The sequence below is a fragment of the Stenella coeruleoalba genome (genome assembly GCF_951394435.1).
Source record: "Stenella coeruleoalba genome assembly, chromosome: 17".
Taxonomy (NCBI): Eukaryota; Metazoa; Chordata; class Mammalia; order Artiodactyla; family Delphinidae; genus Stenella; species Stenella coeruleoalba.
Genome location: NC_137163.1, coordinates 847,686 through 866,081, shown reverse-complemented (window position 1 = coordinate 866,081; position 18,396 = coordinate 847,686). Strand labels below are relative to the sequence as shown.

The following is an 18,396-nucleotide window of genomic DNA, read 5'->3' as shown; positions in this document are numbered from 1 at the left end:
AAACAGTGCATCTTTCGCACTGATGGCGTCGTAGAGTCACTGACAGACAGTCGGTAGAAGTGCAACCCAAGAGACAGGCTTCTGAACCAATCCCGTGGGAAGGGTATGCACTCAGAGTCCCCTTAGTTCTGAACTGTTTTTTAAAGGCTCCAGGTGTCCATCCCTGGTGTTGAACTGCCCTGGACGTTTGCTGCATGCCCACCCAGTCCCAAGACCCTCACTCAGTGAGGCTCAGGCCCTGAAGTTGTCAGCTTAGCAACTTCAGCCTGCCTGAGGCAGCAAGGTGTCTTCCCCAACTAGGCAGGTCTCTTCTCCATCCTGGGAGAGTTTGACATGAAATACAGACACCCCTGGTTAAACCCAACAATATTTGCCTCATCTCCCTTCCCTCTAAAATGATAGGAAAAGAATTTTTATAAAGGAAGCAACCCATGAAGACAAAGGGGTGGAATGTTGTGGAGCTGAAGAAAGGTGGACAGCGGCAGCTGCTTTCGCATCTTGGAGGTCGGGGTCCAGGAGATCGTTCACGCAAGTGCGACTGTGAAAAGGAAGAGACTCCAGGGCTCAGCCCCTACCGGCAGTGGCTGGGAGGTGAGCTCCAGCAGAGGCGCTCTCGGTTGGGTTGGCCATCGGGGGCAGGGTCCTGTTCTGAAAGTGGGGGAATATGTGAGATTCCCGCCTTTCTGCCACCTCCACCCCTGGCTCCGAGTCCGGCCCCAAGCATGTGGCACCCACAATCCTCAGAGAGAAGAGCTCATCTCTGCAGTAGCTCCCAACACAGAAGAAAAGCCTGGCAGTTGGGAGGTGGTCAGGAGAATGGCCTGGCTCGATCCTTGATCTCAAAGCTCACCAGGCAATAGGCCCCAGCCACTAAGATTAGATGCAACTGGGCGACCCAGGATCACCAGACAGCTGAGGGAGAGGAAAAAACAAAAAAGCAAAAGGAAAAGGCACTCAGAAGGAACACAGCCAATAAAGCGAGCAGAAGAAGGAGGAAAAAAGGAAAGCTAAAACCGTATCCTCAGAGATATTAGAGAGGCTGTTGCGTCTGAAAACATGAACAAGAGGCTGGAAAGAAAGAACATTCAGCAAACGAGAAAGAGCACTTATAAATGGAAAGCATGAGAGGAAAACGAACAGTTAAACAGAAAGGTTGAAAGATAAAGCTGTAATTTTCCAGAATGTATGACAACGAAACCATATAGCTGGAAAGCAGACAATGGAGCCATTGTCGCACTTGTCGGCGCTCCCCAGTGCTAGAGCTGGCCGGGCGCCTTAGAGGCCTCCACAACAGGGGTGGGGATAAAGGGGTGGATCGGCTGGGACTTGCCACCTCCATTGTGGGGGGCAAAAGCACCACCCCCTGCTGGCAGCTTCCCCTGTGAAAATCTGGCATTGCTGCTTTCAGAGTGCTTGTGTGCTGGGCACTGTTCTCGTTACTTTTCACAGTTAACTTGTGCGATCTCACAACCACCCCATGAAGTGTGGACCATTATTATCCCCATCTTCACTGGTGAGAGAGTGGAGTCACAGACCACTGTCACACAGCAGGAAGCAGCAGAATGGCTCCAGAGCCTATGCCCTTAACCAGCACATATTGCACCTGTCAAAAAACAAGTCCAACATCTAAGTAAGCATTCCAGAAAAGGAGAGGGGAGAAATCACCACAAAAGCAAAGAAAGCTTCCTAGAACTGAAGGGTTGGGATCTCTGGACAATAGATGAAAGAGGTCATAAACAACAAGGTCCAGGGACTTCCCTGGTGGCACAGTGGGTAAGGCTCTGCGCTCCCAATGCAGGGGGCCCAGGTTCGATCCCTGGTCAGGGAGCTAGAGCCCGCATGCATGCTGCAACTAAGAGTTCGCATGCCACAAGTAAGGAGCCCTCGAGCTGCAGCTAACACCGGGTGCAACCAAATAAATGAATGAAAAAATATTTAAAAAACAAAACAACAAGGTCCTACTGTATAGCACAGAGAACTATATTCAATATACTATGATAAACCGTAATGGAAATTGCTGTACAGCAGGAATTAACACAACATTGTAAATCAACTATGCTTCAATTAAAAATTAAAAGAAAGAGCAGGTCTACATCAGGACACGTCGTTGAGAATTTCCAAAGTACTTGGGTAAAGAGAAGAACCAGAGAGAGAGAGAGAATAAATCACAAAGGGTCAGAACTCAGACAGGCATGGGAGTTCTTGGGACTGGAAGAAAATGACAGTCCTGGCAAGAAGTAATCTTCCACCAGCCCAACACTGTCCCTAGCTGCACGAACAAGCAGATGAGAGAGTAGTGAGGGCAAACAGGAACGACTCCGTGACCCTGCACGCATCCTCGCTCAGGATGTTCCTCCTCAAACAGAGGGTGAATGAAGGAAGAAGAGAGCATGGGTTCCAGAGACAAGAGGAGGGAGGTGCTGGTGAAGGCGCAGCCCATGCTGACAGCTGGGTCGCAAACCCAAGAACAAGTAGCCTGGGGCAGAGAGTGGGCAGGCTGGGGGCTCCAGGAAAAGATGACGCAGCAGCCAGCTATGCAACAAATCTGAAGACTGAGAGTAGGTTCGCACTTCCGCGGGAGAATCTAGGGAGCAATTAATGAGACGTGTAGAAAACTAAGCCCCCCAAAAGGCAATGATTAACTCCAGGGGAAACAAAAAGTTGTGCAAGAAAGCAAATATAACCCTAGGACACCTTGTTCTGTGCTGAGACCCGTGGGAATGAAGCGGTAATACTACCCATCACACTGGGATGACGCTGGGTCAGGGGGTTGAGGCCAGTGACCCCCTTCCCCCCAGAGGACACCGGCAGGTGACATGTGATGTTAAAAACCAATAAAAACACAGTAAAAGCATGTGTGCGATTTTGTGAAACATGCATTTTAAATGCCTGAAGAAACAGCTAAGAGAGTTGAATTTGGAAAGGGTCAGGGTTAGAGACAGTATTTATTATTTATTTATTATTGGCCTAAGAAAATTCCACTTTTAAAATAATGTGTATATAACTTCGAAAAGATAAAAGTTAAAATGAAAACATCAACATAGGCATTGAACGAAGCAATGATAGTATTGATCCTTTTGAGTTCAGTTTAATCACTGGTACAATCTGTTATGCATTGGACACTCAAACTGTTTTAAGATGACGCAGAATCAGACAGCATCAGCGTTTCCAACTAGATGTGTAAGTTATTTTAGAATGTAATTTTAAATTGAAAGGTGTGAGAACTTGAATAATTTTGTAAAGAGTATTGGAATGTTTAAGATAACTTGAGATTCACCGTATTGGTGCATTTATTTCATTTGATACATCTTGGTAAGGTGTTTTGGTTTAGGGTTTTGGCTAGGGTGATGTGGTAGGTGGGATAATGACACCCGCCCCCTGCCCCTTGCAAAGATGTCAGTGTCCCAACCCCCAGAACCTGTGAATATTACTTTACTTGGTGAAAGGTATTTTGCACATGTGATTAAGATTAAGGACCTTGAGATGAGGAGATCATCCTGGATTATCCGGGCGGACTCAACCTAGCCACACGAAACCTTCCTAGTGCAGAAAACCAGACACACAGTTTCATGAGACAGACTCCACCCGATGTTGCCGACTTTGAAGACAGAGGACGGGGCCGTGAGCCAGTGGAGGTGGCTGCCTCTAGAAGCTAAGAGTGGCCTTCAGTTTACAGCAGGCAAGGAAGTGGGGACCTCGGCCCCATCACTGCGAGGAAATGAATCCCTGCCCTGTGCCCAGCGCCGCACCTGGCACCTGCAGGCCAGCAACCTGAAGGAGCAGGAAATGGGTTCTGCCCTAGAACCTCCAGAAAGACACGCAGTCTTCCTAACACCTTGATTTTAGTCTGGTGGGATCTGTGCCAGACTTCTGAGCTACAGAACCATCTAAGTGTGCTGGTTTAAGCCACTGAGTTCGTGGTAAACCCTGACAGCAGCAACAGAGAACTAACACGGTGGTGAGCTTTTCTTGTTTGACATTTGAAATGCTTAGAAACCTGAATGTGCTCAGTTTATACATGCACTTTAAAATCTTTAAGAGTGATCAACTACATTTGAAAATGAAGGGAGGTGGTCCAAGTGAATGGAGGCTAGGGTTATGGGGGGTAGCGGTGGGGGAGACAGGGAGCTGGGCTGGTAGCCTTAGGACCCAGGAAGGCAGCTGCCTGCCACAGGTGGAGGTAAGAGAGGTAGCAGGAGGAGTGGTGAGCTTGGGAGGAGCACGGAGGGTGCCTGACCCTGACCACTCGAGGCCAGGGAACAAGGACAGAAAATAGCCCTTTGGAGGGTCTGCACTGGCCGGGGGGTGGGGTGTGAGAGCCACATGGAGCTGCAGGGCCGTGGCCCTGCCCAGTGCCCAGCACCACGCCTGACACCTGCAGGTGCTTTACCATGGGCTTAAGGCGGCGATTCCGGTTCCTCGTGTGGCTCTGCGGTAGCAACTTGGAATGGAGCGCTTCCCTGGGCACACATCTGTCCAGGGCCGACCCCCACCCCTCAGCCCCCCAGCACTGTGCCGCGTTTCCCTGCAGGGCAGCCTCTCGTGACCAGACGGCGTCGGGGGTGGAAATGAAGGGTACGGGAGGGATGCTGAGTTGTGGAAGCTGGCCGATGGGGGCATCCTGATCCTAAGGACATGCGGGGCTAACCAGCCCCCCAGCCCCAGCCCTGGCTCCCTCACCCCTGACGGGCCTGCCCCACCACCCTCAGCCCCACTGCAGGGTTGCTGGGAGCTGTGGAAGGGGGAGGTTCCTCACTAGCAGGCACACAGGCAGAGGGGGCCCCTGGTCCCCCACCCAGACGCCGGGGGCCAATGCCGAGCTTCCCCACGGGAGCCACCAGGTCTGGCTCCGGGGAGCTGGGGAGCTGGAGAGCTGGAGCGCTGAGGTGGGATCAAGGTCACGGCTGAGCTCCGCGGTACTTGAGGAAGGTGCTGTCTAGGAAGGCGGCCAGCTTCGGCCGATCGTCCTGCAGGGCAGGAGGGAGGCATGGGCGATGGTGGGGCACGGCCCACCCTGCGGCCCTCCCAGGCTGGCCGTACCCGGCTGCGCACCTCACCTCGTGGACGAAGCCATAGTGCACCAGCTCGGCGGCCAGGTCCTGGGCACTGTCGGCTGCAGCAGGGGCGTGAGGACCGGGCGTGAGGCCGCAGCGCCGCCCGCCGTGCCCGCCCCCCCCAACCCCCCGCCCCGCCACCGCCCAGGGTCCCGCCGGGCGGCCTACTTGGGAGCAGGTCGTAGGTGAGCTGCCGGTGCAGCCTGTCCTCCAGCACCAGGAGCAGAGTGAGCTGGGGAGGCGGGAGGGCAAGGTGGGCTCGGGAGTCGGCCCCGCCCCTCCCGCGCTCCCGCGCCTCTGTGGGTGGCGCCCCCCCCCTCACATGCCAGCGCGCCTGGTCCTCGCTTCTCTCCAGGTTACACTGCATCTGGATCACCTGGGGGAAGGGGGAGGCCAAGGTCACCCACGAAGGCTGGAACTCAGCAACTGGGCAGCAAGAGCAGATGCTGTGTCAAAGGGGCCCAGACACAAAGGGGTCGTAAAGACCGGAAATGAGGAGGGTCTCCAAGGGGAGCCTAGGAAGCACATCTCACTGCTAGGAGCCTGGCGAGTTGAGGGAAACTTCCAGAGTAGATATTGAAGCTGGGTACCGAAGGATGAATAGGAGTTTTCACAGGTGAGGAGAACACCTGAAGAAAGAGGGAGCTGTGGGAAGGGGGTGGGGGAGGAGCGAGGTGCGCAGGGATATGACAGCAGAAGCACAGGATGCCAGCAACACCAAGCCTCAGAGTGCCGGGCCAGGGGCGGGGGCGGGGGCGTGCGCTGAGGACCCCCAGCTGTGGCTATCAGAACACGAATTCTGGCTGGAAAGCCCGGGGAAGGCGGCCAGGCTGGGGGCTGGTGCAGCAGGCCAGTGGGGAACAGAGGGGGCCCAGATCAGGGAGGTAACCATGGAGACACACCCAAGGCCAAAGCCAGAGGCTCTGGAGCCCAGTGGGTGTGGACAAGGAAAGGGAGAGGGTGGCCGGGGAGGCCCCTGGCCAGGGGGGAGCCTAGCAGGAGGAGGGGACGGGGGAAACACAGGGCCTGGGGGCCTTGGCAGAAACACCAGGTCACAGATGTCAGCGAATCAGCAAGCCAAGGAGGTGGGATCCGAGAGGCAGCGTGTATGGGACAGGGGCCTGCAGGGGTCTTCCCCTGGAGCCTCTGGGAAAGGGGGTATCCCAGCTTGTACGACTGCCCCCCAAGCCCCACAAAGAGGTCAGCCAGAACCTGGTCTCTCCTGGCAGCCTGGAGGAGAGCCGGGCTGGGGGACTTGAAACCCCTGATACGGGCACCCGTCTGGGCGGTGGGCAGGCCTGTGGAGGCTGGAGTCTCACCTTTCTGGTCTCTGAGTCAAAGGGTTCTGGCGTCGGGGTCTTAGCCTTTGGGACTTCCTCGGGGGGTGGGGCCAGCACACGGGGCAGCCCCAGGGGCCGAGCAGCAGCGAAGTTCATCAGTGGGTAGATCCCATTTCTAGGGACACAGTGCGGGGTGGTGGCAGCTGAGGGCTCAGGCCTGACAGTTACCCACTCCCCAGCCTCACTCCAGCCCTCACCTGACATCCTCCAGGAACTTGTCAAGCTCCAAGCAGGAGACCTCTGAGTACCTGGTATGGGTGTGAGGAGAACATGAGGGTGGCGGTCCTGCGGGGGCGGGGGGGGGGGGGGGGGGCAGGGCTGGGGGGGCGTGGCCGGGAGGAGAGGGGAGGCCTCTGGGCTGCAGGCTGCTCACCGCCACTGCAACGGGGGCCGGGGCGGCCGGGGGATCTCTGCCAGGACCGTGTGCGGGTCCGTCGCCTTGGTCTTTTCCTCCACCACGTTCTCAGGCATGAGGTCTGCGGGCGGTGGGAGCACACAGGGCAGTGGGCCCTGAAGCACGAGGTCCTGCGGGGCCTCCTTCTGCACCCCGACCCCAGGCCCTGGCCCACCCCCAGGCTGGCCTGCCCCTCACACTGGTGCTGGATGAAGCAGTGGGCGGCCAGGAGCTTCAGCGAGTGCACCTCAAACAGCACACGGTGGAAGAGGAGGCTGTGCGCGGAGGGCCGGCGGGCAGGGTCCCGGGCCAGGCAGGAGAGGATGAACTCCTGGGGTGTGGAGAGGGGGCTGCAGTCGGTGGAGCCCCTCCGCTCTGGCCCCACCGTGTGAGGAGAAGCCTCCCAACCCCGTGGGAGCCTTCATGGAGCAACGTGCAGAGAGTAGCGGAACCCCGTTAGCAGCCAGGCCAGGACCTGATTCTTCCAACAGGACAGTCGAGTCTGCCCCCGGGCCCAGAACTGCCCGTGCTCTACTTCCAGCACCCCTCACAAAAATCGTGGCGGGTTGACACTGTCATCCCCAATTCACAGGTGAAGCTGCGCTGCTCAGGGAGGACCCCAGCCCCGCCTCGCAGCCCTGGGGCTGGGCAGAGTGCTGAAAGATCAGCGCAGGCCCTCGAGGCCAGTGCAGCCTAGCCTGAGCCCGCCTACCTACAGCCTGCCCCTCTTCCGGTTGCCTCAGGTCAGGCCTGATTCCGGAGATGACCTTGAAGTGTCCCTGCCCTGCCCCACATCCGTGCCCTCCACTGGCTCTCGGGTCCATCCTGGCTCCACCTCCTCGTCAGTCCTGTCCAGGCCCCGTCACTTCCCTCCCCCATCCCCAGAGGTCACGCGGTGAAGCCAGACAGTCGCCAGACTCTGGCCAGAGAGGCTGTGGCTGCAGCTTCTGTCCGTCCGCAATCCCTTTGCCGGCTCCCCACCCACCTTGCCCCCAACACAGGCTAGGACCACGTTCTTTCTAACTGGTCTCCTGAAGGCTTACAGGCGGGGACGTGGAACCAGGCAGACCTGGATGCAAACACCGGCTCCACCACTCGCTCTAAAGCCTCTCTGAACCTGTTCCTTTATCTATAAAACGGGCATAAAAATTGTGCCCACACGGGAAGTATCTCTCCGGTCTCTCTGTGCTTAGAGTGTGCCCTCAGAGCCTTCACGTCTGCAACTCAACACGCACGCCCAGTAAGGCCCTCCTTGCGGGGGAGGGGGGGGTGGAGGCTCACGCAGCGGGCCGGGCCCAGACCTGCTGCACCTCCAGGCCTGCCCGAAGCACCGCACCGGCCCTCCTTGGAACACTGAGAGCCAGCCGGTAGGGGCAGGGCCAGCTGCTTACCCGCATGTTAGGGTCACTCAGAGAATGCCTGGCGCGAGCGATGGCCTCCTCTGTGACCCGGGTGTCCCCGTTGGCCTGGATCTCCAGCACAGCCATCTGGGGGGCAGGGCAAGGTCAGGCATGGGGAAGGGACAGCACAGGTGGGATGGGGGGAGTTAGCTGGGAGGGGCCCAGAGACCACGGGGTTAGTACCTCCAGCGCACACATCCCAAAAGAGAAGATGTCCACGGCAGTGCCATCGGCAACTTCTGAAAGGGGAGAGCAGATCAGGGCAGGTAAGGCGGATGCCGGGGGTGAGGGGGGACCCCCCCAGACTCACCTCCGTACTCTGGCGGGAAGAAGTGCAGGTTCCGAGGTTCCTCCCGCTCAACACGGATGGGGCTTCGAAGATCGTCTGGGAGCGCTGCGGAGAGCGCGCGGGATGAGCAGACCGGACCTCTCCCCCACGCTCCGTCCCCCCAGGGTCCCCACGCACCATTGGAGAAGATCCGGTGCCACACTGCGCCGGTCACCGCGGGGAGAAAGCAGGCGTCAACGTGATGGGGCAGTGGGCATCGTCCGCCCCGTTCCAGACAGGTCCCCCAGCCCCGCCCCCCGCCCCCGCCCAGCCCCGCCCCCCGCCCCCGCCCAGCCCCGCTCCGCCAGCACCAGAGCCGATCTTGATGAGGCCGTTGTGCTGTATGAAGATGGTGTCGCTGGTCAGGTTCCCGTGGATGATGGGGGGACTGCAGGCGTGCAGAAAGCTGGGGAGGAGGGGAGAGCAGGGGGAGCTGGGTCAGGGGTGCCAGAGGGGCGGGGGCGCCAGGGGCAGGTGCTCGGGCAAGCCCAGGCCCTCACCTGAGCGCCGACAGGATCTGCGTGCACCAGCGCTTCCAGGCCTGGCGGCGGACGGACTCCGTGGGGTGAGCGCAGGAAAGGCAGCTGGGCCTGAGGTGCCCCGGCCCAACCCCGCTCCTGTGCCCAGGGCCGCCCAGCGCACCCCCGACCCCACCCTGGCCCTGACGCTGACCCAGCCCGCTCCCTGTACCCTGGCGTTCATGGCCTTGTGGTTCTTCTTGGTCTTTTTGAGGAACTGCTTGAGGCTGCCCGATGACACGTACTCCGTGATGAAGATGACCTGCGAGGCGGCAGGCTCACGGGCTCCACCAACGGTGGGTGCCCGCGGCCGCCCCACCCACTGGTGCCCCCTCCCTGTGGTGTGCCCAGGGCTCACCCGTGCTCGGGCCTCCGAGGCGTCCAGCCAGTACTTGTGCAGCTTGACGATGTTGGGGTGGTCCACCAGCACCAGCTGCTCAAACATGAGCTGGATCTTCTCCTGGGAAGGGGGGGCGGTCACCAGGCTGGGGGGGCTGGGCGTTGGGGGTGAGGGCAGCAGGCCTTACCTCGTGGGCCGAAAAGGCCTTCCTGTCAGCGAAGTGCAGCTCGTTCCACACCACCTCCACCCCCTCCTCCGTGTCCATGGCCAGGAAGGTGCTCTGGACGCCGGGCATGTTCCCCTGGTTCACCTGGTGGGGGGGCGGGGGGCACGAGTGAGCTGGTGCGTGGGGGAGGAAAAGGGCGCGGGCTAGGTCTCCGCTCACCTCCCTTCCAGCAGCCCGAGTATGTGAGGCAGGCGCTGGCCTGCTCTGGGGGGAAGCTGAGCACCCAGGAGCAGAAGCTTGGTATCCTGGGGCTGTGCTGAGGGGATCTGGGGCATGTTCCGGGTGTTTTTGAGGCTGGTCCCCAGAGGACTAACAGCTGGTCCCAGAGGCATGGGGAGGTGGTCTCGGGAGGAGACTTAGAGAATCGGGGGTTCCTCACCAGGGCGTGGGCGCCAGGCTAAAGGAGTGCAAGGGCCCGTCAAGAAGGGGGCCGCCTGCGCGACGCTTCGGAGAGGTTTCGGGCCTCTGGCTTCCCGAGAGTCCGCACGGCCCCGCGTGGTCTCAAGGGCCCCTCCGCCGGAGGTGGGCGGCGACCCGCCCCTCCCTGCCGTGCCCACCTGCTCCCGCCGCTTCTGCCAGCGGCCGCACGGGCTCTCTTCCAGGATGTCGCTCTCGTCCTCACTCTCGTCCTCCCGCTCCCGCTCCCGGCCCCGCCTCGGCACCGGCTCCGGGGCCGCCATGGCTCGGCGGGTCCAGGCCGCCGCCCTCCGCGCTATCCGCCGCCCAGCGCCGCCGCCGCTCCCCTCCCGTCCTGGCCCCGCGCCCAGACGCCCAGCTGGGAGCGGAGCCGCCGCCGCCACCACCTCGAGTCCCTACTCGGGCTCCGGGAACTGGGAGGCGCGGGCGCGCGGCCGGCCCGGGGGTGGAGCCCGCCTGCCCCACCGGAGCCGCCTCTCCTGGCCGGAGCCCGAGCGGAGATTCCCCGTAGAAGGCAGAGACCTTGCGGCGCCCAGCGGAGACCCCACCTGTCCCCCGCCCAGGGGCCCAGCGCGTGGGGACCCACCCCGGCCGAGGCCCCGCCCACTATCCCCGCCCACATCCACGAAGGCCCCGCCTCGCGGACCCCGCCCCGTCAGAGGCCCCGCCCGCCCCGTCTAGGGCCCCGCCCCTCCCGAGGCCCCCTCCCGGTGGAGCTGCCTGGTCCCAAACAGGCTCCCCCCGGGACTCGCTGCACTCGGCTGCCCCGGCACCAGCTTGAGGCGAGCGGCCCGGGCGCAGGGGTTTGCGTGGCGGCCCGGAGCCGGGTCCGTCGGGGCCTCCCCGGGCCCGCGGAGGCCTGCGCCGACCGGCCCTGCCCAGCTCTGGGAGCCGCTGGTACTTCCTGCACCGGTTCCCCATCACACGCCTGCCACACACATCCTGAAACCCGGCCCAGTCCCCGGGCGCCCACCTTGGGGTGAACCCAGCGTGGAGCGGGCCGGGCGCAGCCCGCTCAGCCCGGGGATCACCGCGAGGGTCTGGGGGAAGGGCAGGAATGCGCGACGGGGAGGCCAGCTCTCCCGGCACGTCCCCCATCCCCTAAGGAACACGTGGGAGGGTCCCCGAAGGAGACAAAACTACGCAAGCAGGTGGACTTTAATTAGTGACCACAGACCTCCCACTGGCCTGCAATTCGGTGTTTCCCTTTCATGTCCACACCCACCTTCCCACATTCCCAGATGGCCCTCTCTCCGCTTTCTGCTGATGGCTTTTCCAGAACAGTGGAGCCATCAGAAGGGAGCCCTGACCCCAGAGGCCATGTCAACAGGGGATGTGCTTTAGAATTCTTGTGTAAAACCCCCTTTATCCCAAACCCCCACTACCTTTCAATAGTCTCCCGCTCACACCTGCTGAGTCCTCCCCTCCCTCACTATGTCCTTCTGGAGAGAGAAGTAGTGGACACGCGTGTGCCTTCTCCCAGACGTAAACCACAACCCTGACCCCCCCCCACCCCGGGCTCAAAGGCCTTCGGCCTGTTGTTGGTCTCTCAGAGTCCCCTGCACACCTCTCTTCCTCCCAACCTTCTGCACAGACATAACTCCACCGCCGTCATCCTGGTGGACCAGCATAGCCCCCGCACTCCCCACTCCACCCCCCTCAGGTGATCCTGTGAAACCATCACTCACACTGCTCAGAACGCGCTGTGTCGCAAAGGAGGGACCAGCAAGACTTGGTCCTCTGTCACCTGCCCCAACCAGACACTGTGCAATGAGTGTCTGAAGTTCCAGGCTCATCCGAGTCTGACACCTGAACTGCAGTGTAAGCAGAGACCATTCTGGATATGACTGTATGCCACCGTAGGTTGTCAGTGCTTCTCTCCTGTGATTAACCTCATATCTACAATAAGGATAGAGTTCTGTGGATGAACCTTCAAAAAACTGAACTCAAAGAAAAAAGCTTTGCTGACATACTAACAATTCTTTGTACGTTGTTGTAAAGGCCATACCTCCAGAACAAAGCTGGTGGCGCAAACCAAGGGGGTCATACCAACTGGGAGAGCTGCACCAGGGGACAGAACCAGCCCCTGCCCCCTCAAAGCACAGCCATAGGATGGAAAATAATAGCAGGTCGACCCCAAATTGAGACCCAAAGGCACTTATTACTGCGAGAAATTGATGGGGAATGGTTTACTCAACGAACAGGAGAAAAATCGATAACTGAAAGGAATGGATTTAATTAAAATGGGAATATAACAAATTGATGCATACACTTCAGTGTGATAGGCCAGGGAAACAAAGGAAAGTCCTTCACTCTAACTGCATCAGAGTCTATCAGAAATGGCCACTTGTGAAATTCTAATTGAAAATTCACACCTGATAACACCAAGGGTGAAGAGAAAAAAATCATACAGGACAATGTCTTTCCTTTAATGCAATGAGGAACCATAAGCAAAAAAGGACGGAAGAGAGTAGAACGTCGCTGCGCACGGAAGCTGGACACATTGCACACAGACGCTGGCACGCTAAGAAACGTTTTAAAATGTTGTCATATATTTTTCAGGGTTGAAAAAAACAACCAATTAGAAAGAATACCCACTCACTTTCCAGACAGAGAAGAAACAAGAGGCCTGTTTCTGGGTCAGGAGTAGCCCTCTGGAGCAGCTGCACGTAGGTGAAGTTCTCGTGCGTGTTGCGGTCGAAGAAGCCCTTGGTGTCGTCGCTGGGGTCCTCCAGGACGCGGTTCATCCCCTCGTCGAAGTAGCCGCGCCAGTAGGCCACGTCCACGGGCAGGCGGCGGCTATGCACGGGGTCGATGACGCTGCTCGTGGCGATCTGGGCCTCCAGCAGGCGGATGCCGTGCTCCGGACGATGAGGTCCTTCTTCATGGCCTGGAAGAGGGAGATCTGCTCCCCGGTGTAGGGGTCGGTGTAGCCGGTGACGGCGCGCTCAGCCGACAGCAGCCTCGCGGACACGTCGGGCCCATGACGCCAGCCCTCAGTGCCTCCTCCACCGAATACCCCTTGTTTTCTTTTGATGATGAAGCCACTGGCTGCTCACGTCTCCAGGAGGGCGAGGGCTGTGCCGGGCCTGAGAAGCCCCTTCCTACAAGTCTCGTGGATGCCGAGGGGCTCCTGGGAGCCGGGCACAGCAAGCCGGCGGTGCAGCCGGTGCCTCGCAAGTACCTCTGCACGAGGCCAGGCTGCCCATGGTCCGGCCTCGTGCCAGCTGCTCGCGCATGCCCTGGTTGATGATCTCCACTCTCAGAAGCTCTCCTGGAGTCACGGGCATCCTCACCCAGCCAAGGTGGTCCCGGCAGTGGCTGCAGCCTGCTCGTGGGTGGCCCTCAGCGCAGCCACCAGCTCCTCCACCAAGAGGGCCCCGTCCTTGTGCTGCTGGGTCAGCGTCACCCTCTGCTCCACGGGGACTGCCTCGGAGAGCGACATGGGCCGGCCCTGGAACTTGCCCATGGAGACGGTGGCCACGGCAGCTCTCAAGGTCTGCCAGGTGCTGTGCTCAGTGAACGGGGGCCCCTGTGGCTCCGCTCCAGGGCTCCCCACTGAGATGGGCAGGAAGGCCAGCCCTGTCTCTGGGTCGGTGACACAGTGGGCCAGCAGCTGCTCACAGCTGAGGCTCTCCTGCATGCCGGGGTCCGAGAAGCCAGCCGCCTGCGAGAGATGCTGCTGAGCTCTTTGTCCAGGCAGCCTAAGTGCAGGGTGGCCTCCCAGGGCAGCCGGAGCCTGCGGGCAGGACACCCTAGCCTGCCTGTAGCCAGCTGGGCAACCAAGAGCCTCAGCAGCGGAGGCCTGTCCACCAGCTCCCTCGTCATGGCCTGGAATAGGGGCATTCGGATGCCACTGAAGGGGCCACGATACCCCGTCACCACCTGCTCTGCTGCCAGGAGCTGCCTGTGGAGCTCTGGTCCAAACAGGCCTGCCCTGACCGCCTCATCTGGCCACAGCTGCCGGCCGGTGGCTGGGCCCACCAGCATGCGGGTGGCGTCCTGAGCCTCCCGGACCGGAAGCGTGGCGCCCGTGGGGAGCAGGTGCTCGGCCGAGGCCTGGAAGCTCTTGTGCCCTGCAGGCAGCAGGACGAGCCCTGCCACACCGCCGGTGCCCTGCGGGTGGCGCTGCACCTCGGTGCGTGCACCCACATCCGGCACCGCCAGCCTGCCCTCCCGCAGGCCTGGGCCGTCTCCACGTCCAGGACCCCCACCTCCAGCGGCCTGGCCAAGCTCGGTGCCCCACTCAGCGTACGGAAAGTGATCTTGAGGAGCAGCAGGCCCAGCCCCGTGCTGGGGGCCTGCACACACCTGCCTACCAGCTCCCGGTACGGCAGCCGCTCCGGCGTGTCGGGGTCCAGGAAGCCTGGGGCACTTGAGCTGGGCCCAAGCTCCAACAGCCCACACCACGTCTCCTGGTCCAGGAGGCTTTGCTGGCAGGCCAGCTCAGGGGCCACACGCATGCCCTGGATGGGGTCCACCAGGCCCCCCGTGGCCTCCTGGGCCTCCAGCCAGCTCCACCCCAGTGCCCTGTCCACAACCTCCTTCCCTATGGCCTGGAAGAGGGCCAGCTTCCCACCCCCAGAGGGTCAGGGTACCCAGTGACCGCGTGCTCGGCGGCCAGCGGCTTCTCCTTCCGCTCCAGGCCCACCAGGCCCTGCTGCAGGGCCTCAGACACGAGGAGCAGCTGGCCCTGCCCGGGGCCGCCTGGGCCTCCAGCAGAGCCAGCTCGAGCCCAAAGGGCAGGAGACCCTGCTTCATGACAGCGTAGAGACGCTGGGCCTGGCCCGAGGCCTCCACATACACGCCGGCGAGGCTCCTGGCCTGGGGCCCGGATGGGGTGCCGGAGCCCAGCACGGCCTTCACGGTCTCAGGGACGACAGCCGTCTCAGTGCCATTGGTGACCAGGAGGTTGAGAGGAGAGACGTGGCTGTTCATCGCACAGAACTTGCTCAGCCAGGGCCCACCGTCTGCTCCCTGTGGGGATGGAAAGGCTGTGAGGGACCCGAGACAGCCCAGGTGGGTGGGAGGGCAGACACGGTCAGGAGGTCAACCCTGCTCTCTGGACCCACCTCCAGGGCAGCCGGCCCTCCTGAGGGAGGGGTGTCACACCCAGCTTTGGTCCCTCCCCTTGCCCTGCGGCTCCCAGGAGGGGACCATGTGAGCACAGGGACCCCACGGTAGCCTTGCGGGGTGCGGGCTCTGTTTTCTCCTATAGGCCATCCTCTGGCCTCCATCTCAACCCCGCACCCTCGTCCCCCTCCCGCCAGGGTCCTGGTGCAGAGGCTCGGCCTCCACCCGCCGTTGGCCTCAATACCCAGCGATGACCAGCCCCTGCCCTGCCCTCGGGTGGTCTCCATGTATTCGTGTGCTTCTCCCTCCCCCTTCCCAGTGACCCCTCCAAATCCTTCCCCACCTTAACCCACTGCTGCCCTGGCCTCTGCTCCCTCCTGGCTCCCCACCGGGCTTCAGCCAGGTTCCTGCCCTCTGTCCCAAGTCTCTCACCTCAGCCCGGCTGTGTCCCCCTCTGCCCACCCTGGCCCCATGTCCTCCGGGCCATGGCCTCTGGAAATAGGGTCTTTGCAAATGTAATTAAGTTAAGGTTAAGGTGAGGTCACACTGGTGTAGAGAGGTCCTTATTCCAACACGACTGTGTCCTCACAGGAAGACAGACGGGGACGATGCCCAGCCCACAGAAGCAGACTGGAGGCGAGCAGCTTCAGGCCCCAAACCCAGCATTGCCACCAAACGCCAGAAGCACTGATTCCAGATCCTGGCCCCTCAACTGTGGAAGAATAAGGTGCTGTTGTTTGAAGCCTCCCGGGCTGTGGTAATTGTTCCCTCCCGGCCCCAGGAGCCAGTCCACGTCCTACTTCCACAGAACCACACCTGCAGTCCCCGGTCCTGGTCCACACTGTCCTCGCCTCCCGCAGCTCCCCAAAGCCTCACACGGGGTCTCGGGAGAAGGCTCAGCCGCACGCGCCCTCGTCCCCGCTCCGCAGCTCTTGCTGAGGTAACCTCGGACTCCAAACTGCCAAACCCCACAAACGCATTTTCGATTTGACCTCCCGACCTCTGGGGCACGGGGCATGGGGGACCCTCCTCCCTGGTGACATTTCCCCGTTCAGCCGGAGAGCTCCCCTGACCGCAGCTGGAGCCCAGCCTGTCCTGGGGTCACGGAACCGCGTGTCCAGCTGCCTCCTGGACACCTATGCCCAGCGGTCTCGCAAGGGGCCTCAAGTTCCATGGTGCCCCCAGAAGTGCTGGCTGTGAGCAGCTCTCCGTCACCCGCTCTGCAGAGCCTGAACCCTAAATCCCCCCACGGCCCCGCTCTCCCCATAGCTGGGCCCAAGAGGTGCTCCTCTGTGTCTGCTGAGACCCCTGGGCAAAATCCTGTTGCCCCCTTTCCCTGCCCGGATGTTGGGCCCAGAGCCCCGGTGGCGCCTGCAGCCGGTCTGCCGCTGGGTCTCGGAGTGCGTGCCAGGCCCGGGCAGACGTGGAGGCGGTGGCTTGGTGCTCACCCGCCCCGCCCCCGCCCCCCCGCCAGGTTCCAGGAGGCACGGCACTTGTTCAGCTCTCCCGAAGCGAGCAGGCCATGCAGTGTGGGCGCGCAGGGCACACCATCATGCCTTTGAGAAGGTGGGAAGAGGACATGGGGTGGGGAGAGAGGAGCGTTGTTGAGATCCAGGCCTTGGGCTTCCCTGGTGGCGCAGTGGTTGAGAGTCCGCCTGCCGAGCAGGGGACGCGGGTTCGTGCCCCGGTCCGGGAAGATCCCACATGCCGCGGAGCGGCTGGGCCTGTGAGCCATGGCCGCTGAGCCTGCGCGTCCGGAGCCTGTGCTCCACAAAAAAAAAAAAGATCCAGGTCTTGGGAAAGAACACAAAAGGCTTTGTTCGAGTGACCAGCTGGACGCCTGAGCGGGGTTCCAGGACTCGGTGTGACCGTGGTGGACGCAAGGCCGCCCTGACCTCCTTCTAGGGGTGGCTGAGGCTCTGCACCACCAGCCAGCTTGTCTCCCTGCCATCTGCTTCCTCCCCTCCTTCCCCAGGAGCCTTCCCGAGGCCACTCCCTGAAACCGTGTCAGGCTCTGCTTCCGCGAGCTGACCTGGACGCGTGCTGTGCTGCCCACCTGCCCAGTGACCAGCCTGCTTCCTTTGTATGGTGCGCCTCGTTCCAGGACGGCCTTCAGAGGGTGTGTGAGCAGAGGAAGCCTCAGGTAACAGGGCCCCTGGGGTGGCTGGAGCAGTGAGCTGACCACCTGAAGTCGGGCAGGGGACCAGGGTGGGAAAGAAAAAAGGTACTTCGCTACCCAGCCAAGGCGGGAGGGCTTTCTGGGCCACGGGGTCAGGAGCAGCCAGTGGGGGGGGGGGGTGCTGCAGGCTGTGTTGTCCCGCCGGGAGCCCAGCAAGGAAAACCAGAGGAGCAGGACAGACTCCTGCGCGGGAAGCTCAAGTTTCCTGAACAGCAGGGGTTCGTGGGAGGGAGGGTGCTGGGGCCCTGAGGGCCATCGTGGGGGGAGGGCCTGACGGGCTGGGAGAGGCCCTGTGCCTGCGGCTCTGCCCTACGCAGCTGGGTAACCGTGGCTGGGCCATGGCCCGTTTGGTCAGCAGCGACCTTGGGCCTGGTACGAGCCTCCCTGGTCCCTGACCAGGCAGGACGTGAAGAGGGGCCTGGGAGTGGGTGCCTTGAGTCTGAAGTGGGGACCTTGGGGAAGCAGCTGGACAGAGAGGTCTGGAGCTCGGGAGAGACAGACCAGGGCATGTGAGGGGTGTGCAGGGCCTGGGGAGTGGGAGACAAAGCAGCTTCAAGGCTGGGAGACACAGAAGAGCCCAATCGCACAGAAGCCAAAAGACAGGCGTCCCAGAGAGGCGGTTACCAGCAGAAGTGGCAACGGCACGTGGCTAGAGGGGAGGGTGGCCTCGTGGCTGGGGGAGGGGCCGAACGGATTTCCCAGGACTGGAAAGGGACTCTGACAGGAGGCCCCTCCTGTGGCTTCCTGGGAGCAGCCCCACTTCAGGTGGCCCAAGGGGACAAGAGGTGGGAGGGCAATTCCTGAGGAGGGTGGGTCCACATCCCTGGGAGGGGGCGTCACCTATCAGTACCCTGAAGGGCAGCGCGCACACGCCAGGCTGGGCTGGGGGTTGCGGAGGGGCCTCTCTGGCTGTCCATCTAAGCCAAATCACAACAGAACCGGATGGCCAGGCTGCCTCAGGCTCACACATGGAGACAGTGACCTTGGTTGGCCTTTGGCCCACTTTGAGCAGCGTCAGAAAGATCCCACCCACCTGCACTGGGTGCAGACTGCAGAGATCAGTGGCCATGCGGAAACTCGGCACGATGGGCGGGTCAGGGAGAGAGCAGAGTCACGGAGGCTGGAAC

At 61.3% G+C, this 18,396-nt stretch overlaps 1 protein-coding gene and 1 pseudogene across 4 annotated transcripts; both read right to left on the bottom strand.

Annotated features, from left to right (window-relative positions):
- Positions 1-2,799: 2,799 nt before the first annotated feature.
- NRBP2 (nuclear receptor binding protein 2) lies at positions 2,800-10,550 on the bottom strand. Of its 3 annotated transcripts, XM_079901566.1 has the most exons (18): positions 10,158-10,550; positions 9,562-9,684; positions 9,393-9,494; positions 9,207-9,296; positions 9,017-9,057; positions 8,828-8,922; positions 8,655-8,678; positions 8,499-8,582; positions 8,372-8,427; positions 8,180-8,275; positions 6,987-7,119; positions 6,768-6,870; positions 6,592-6,642; positions 6,374-6,509; positions 5,377-5,430; positions 5,223-5,286; positions 5,058-5,113; positions 2,800-4,967 (listed from the first exon to the last, which is right to left on the bottom strand). In XM_079901566.1, exons 1-18 carry the CDS (start codon positions 10,278-10,280, stop codon positions 4,899-4,901), a joined length of 1,500 nt encoding a protein of 499 aa, XP_079757692.1. In that variant the 5' UTR covers positions 10,281-10,550; the 3' UTR covers positions 2,800-4,898. The 3 variants fall into 3 exon arrangements, with proteins under 3 accessions (XP_079757692.1, XP_079757690.1, XP_079757691.1); XM_079901564.1 differs by having other exon boundaries at positions 9,207-9,494; XM_079901565.1 differs by having other exon boundaries at positions 8,499-8,573; positions 9,207-9,494.
- A 1,951-nt stretch (positions 10,551-12,501) lies between these two features.
- On the bottom strand, positions 12,502-14,955 carry LOC307175931 (epiplakin-like; annotated as a pseudogene). Its single transcript has one exon. The product of its transcript is annotated as an epiplakin-like (transcript).
- Positions 14,956-18,396: the final 3,441 nt, after the last annotated feature.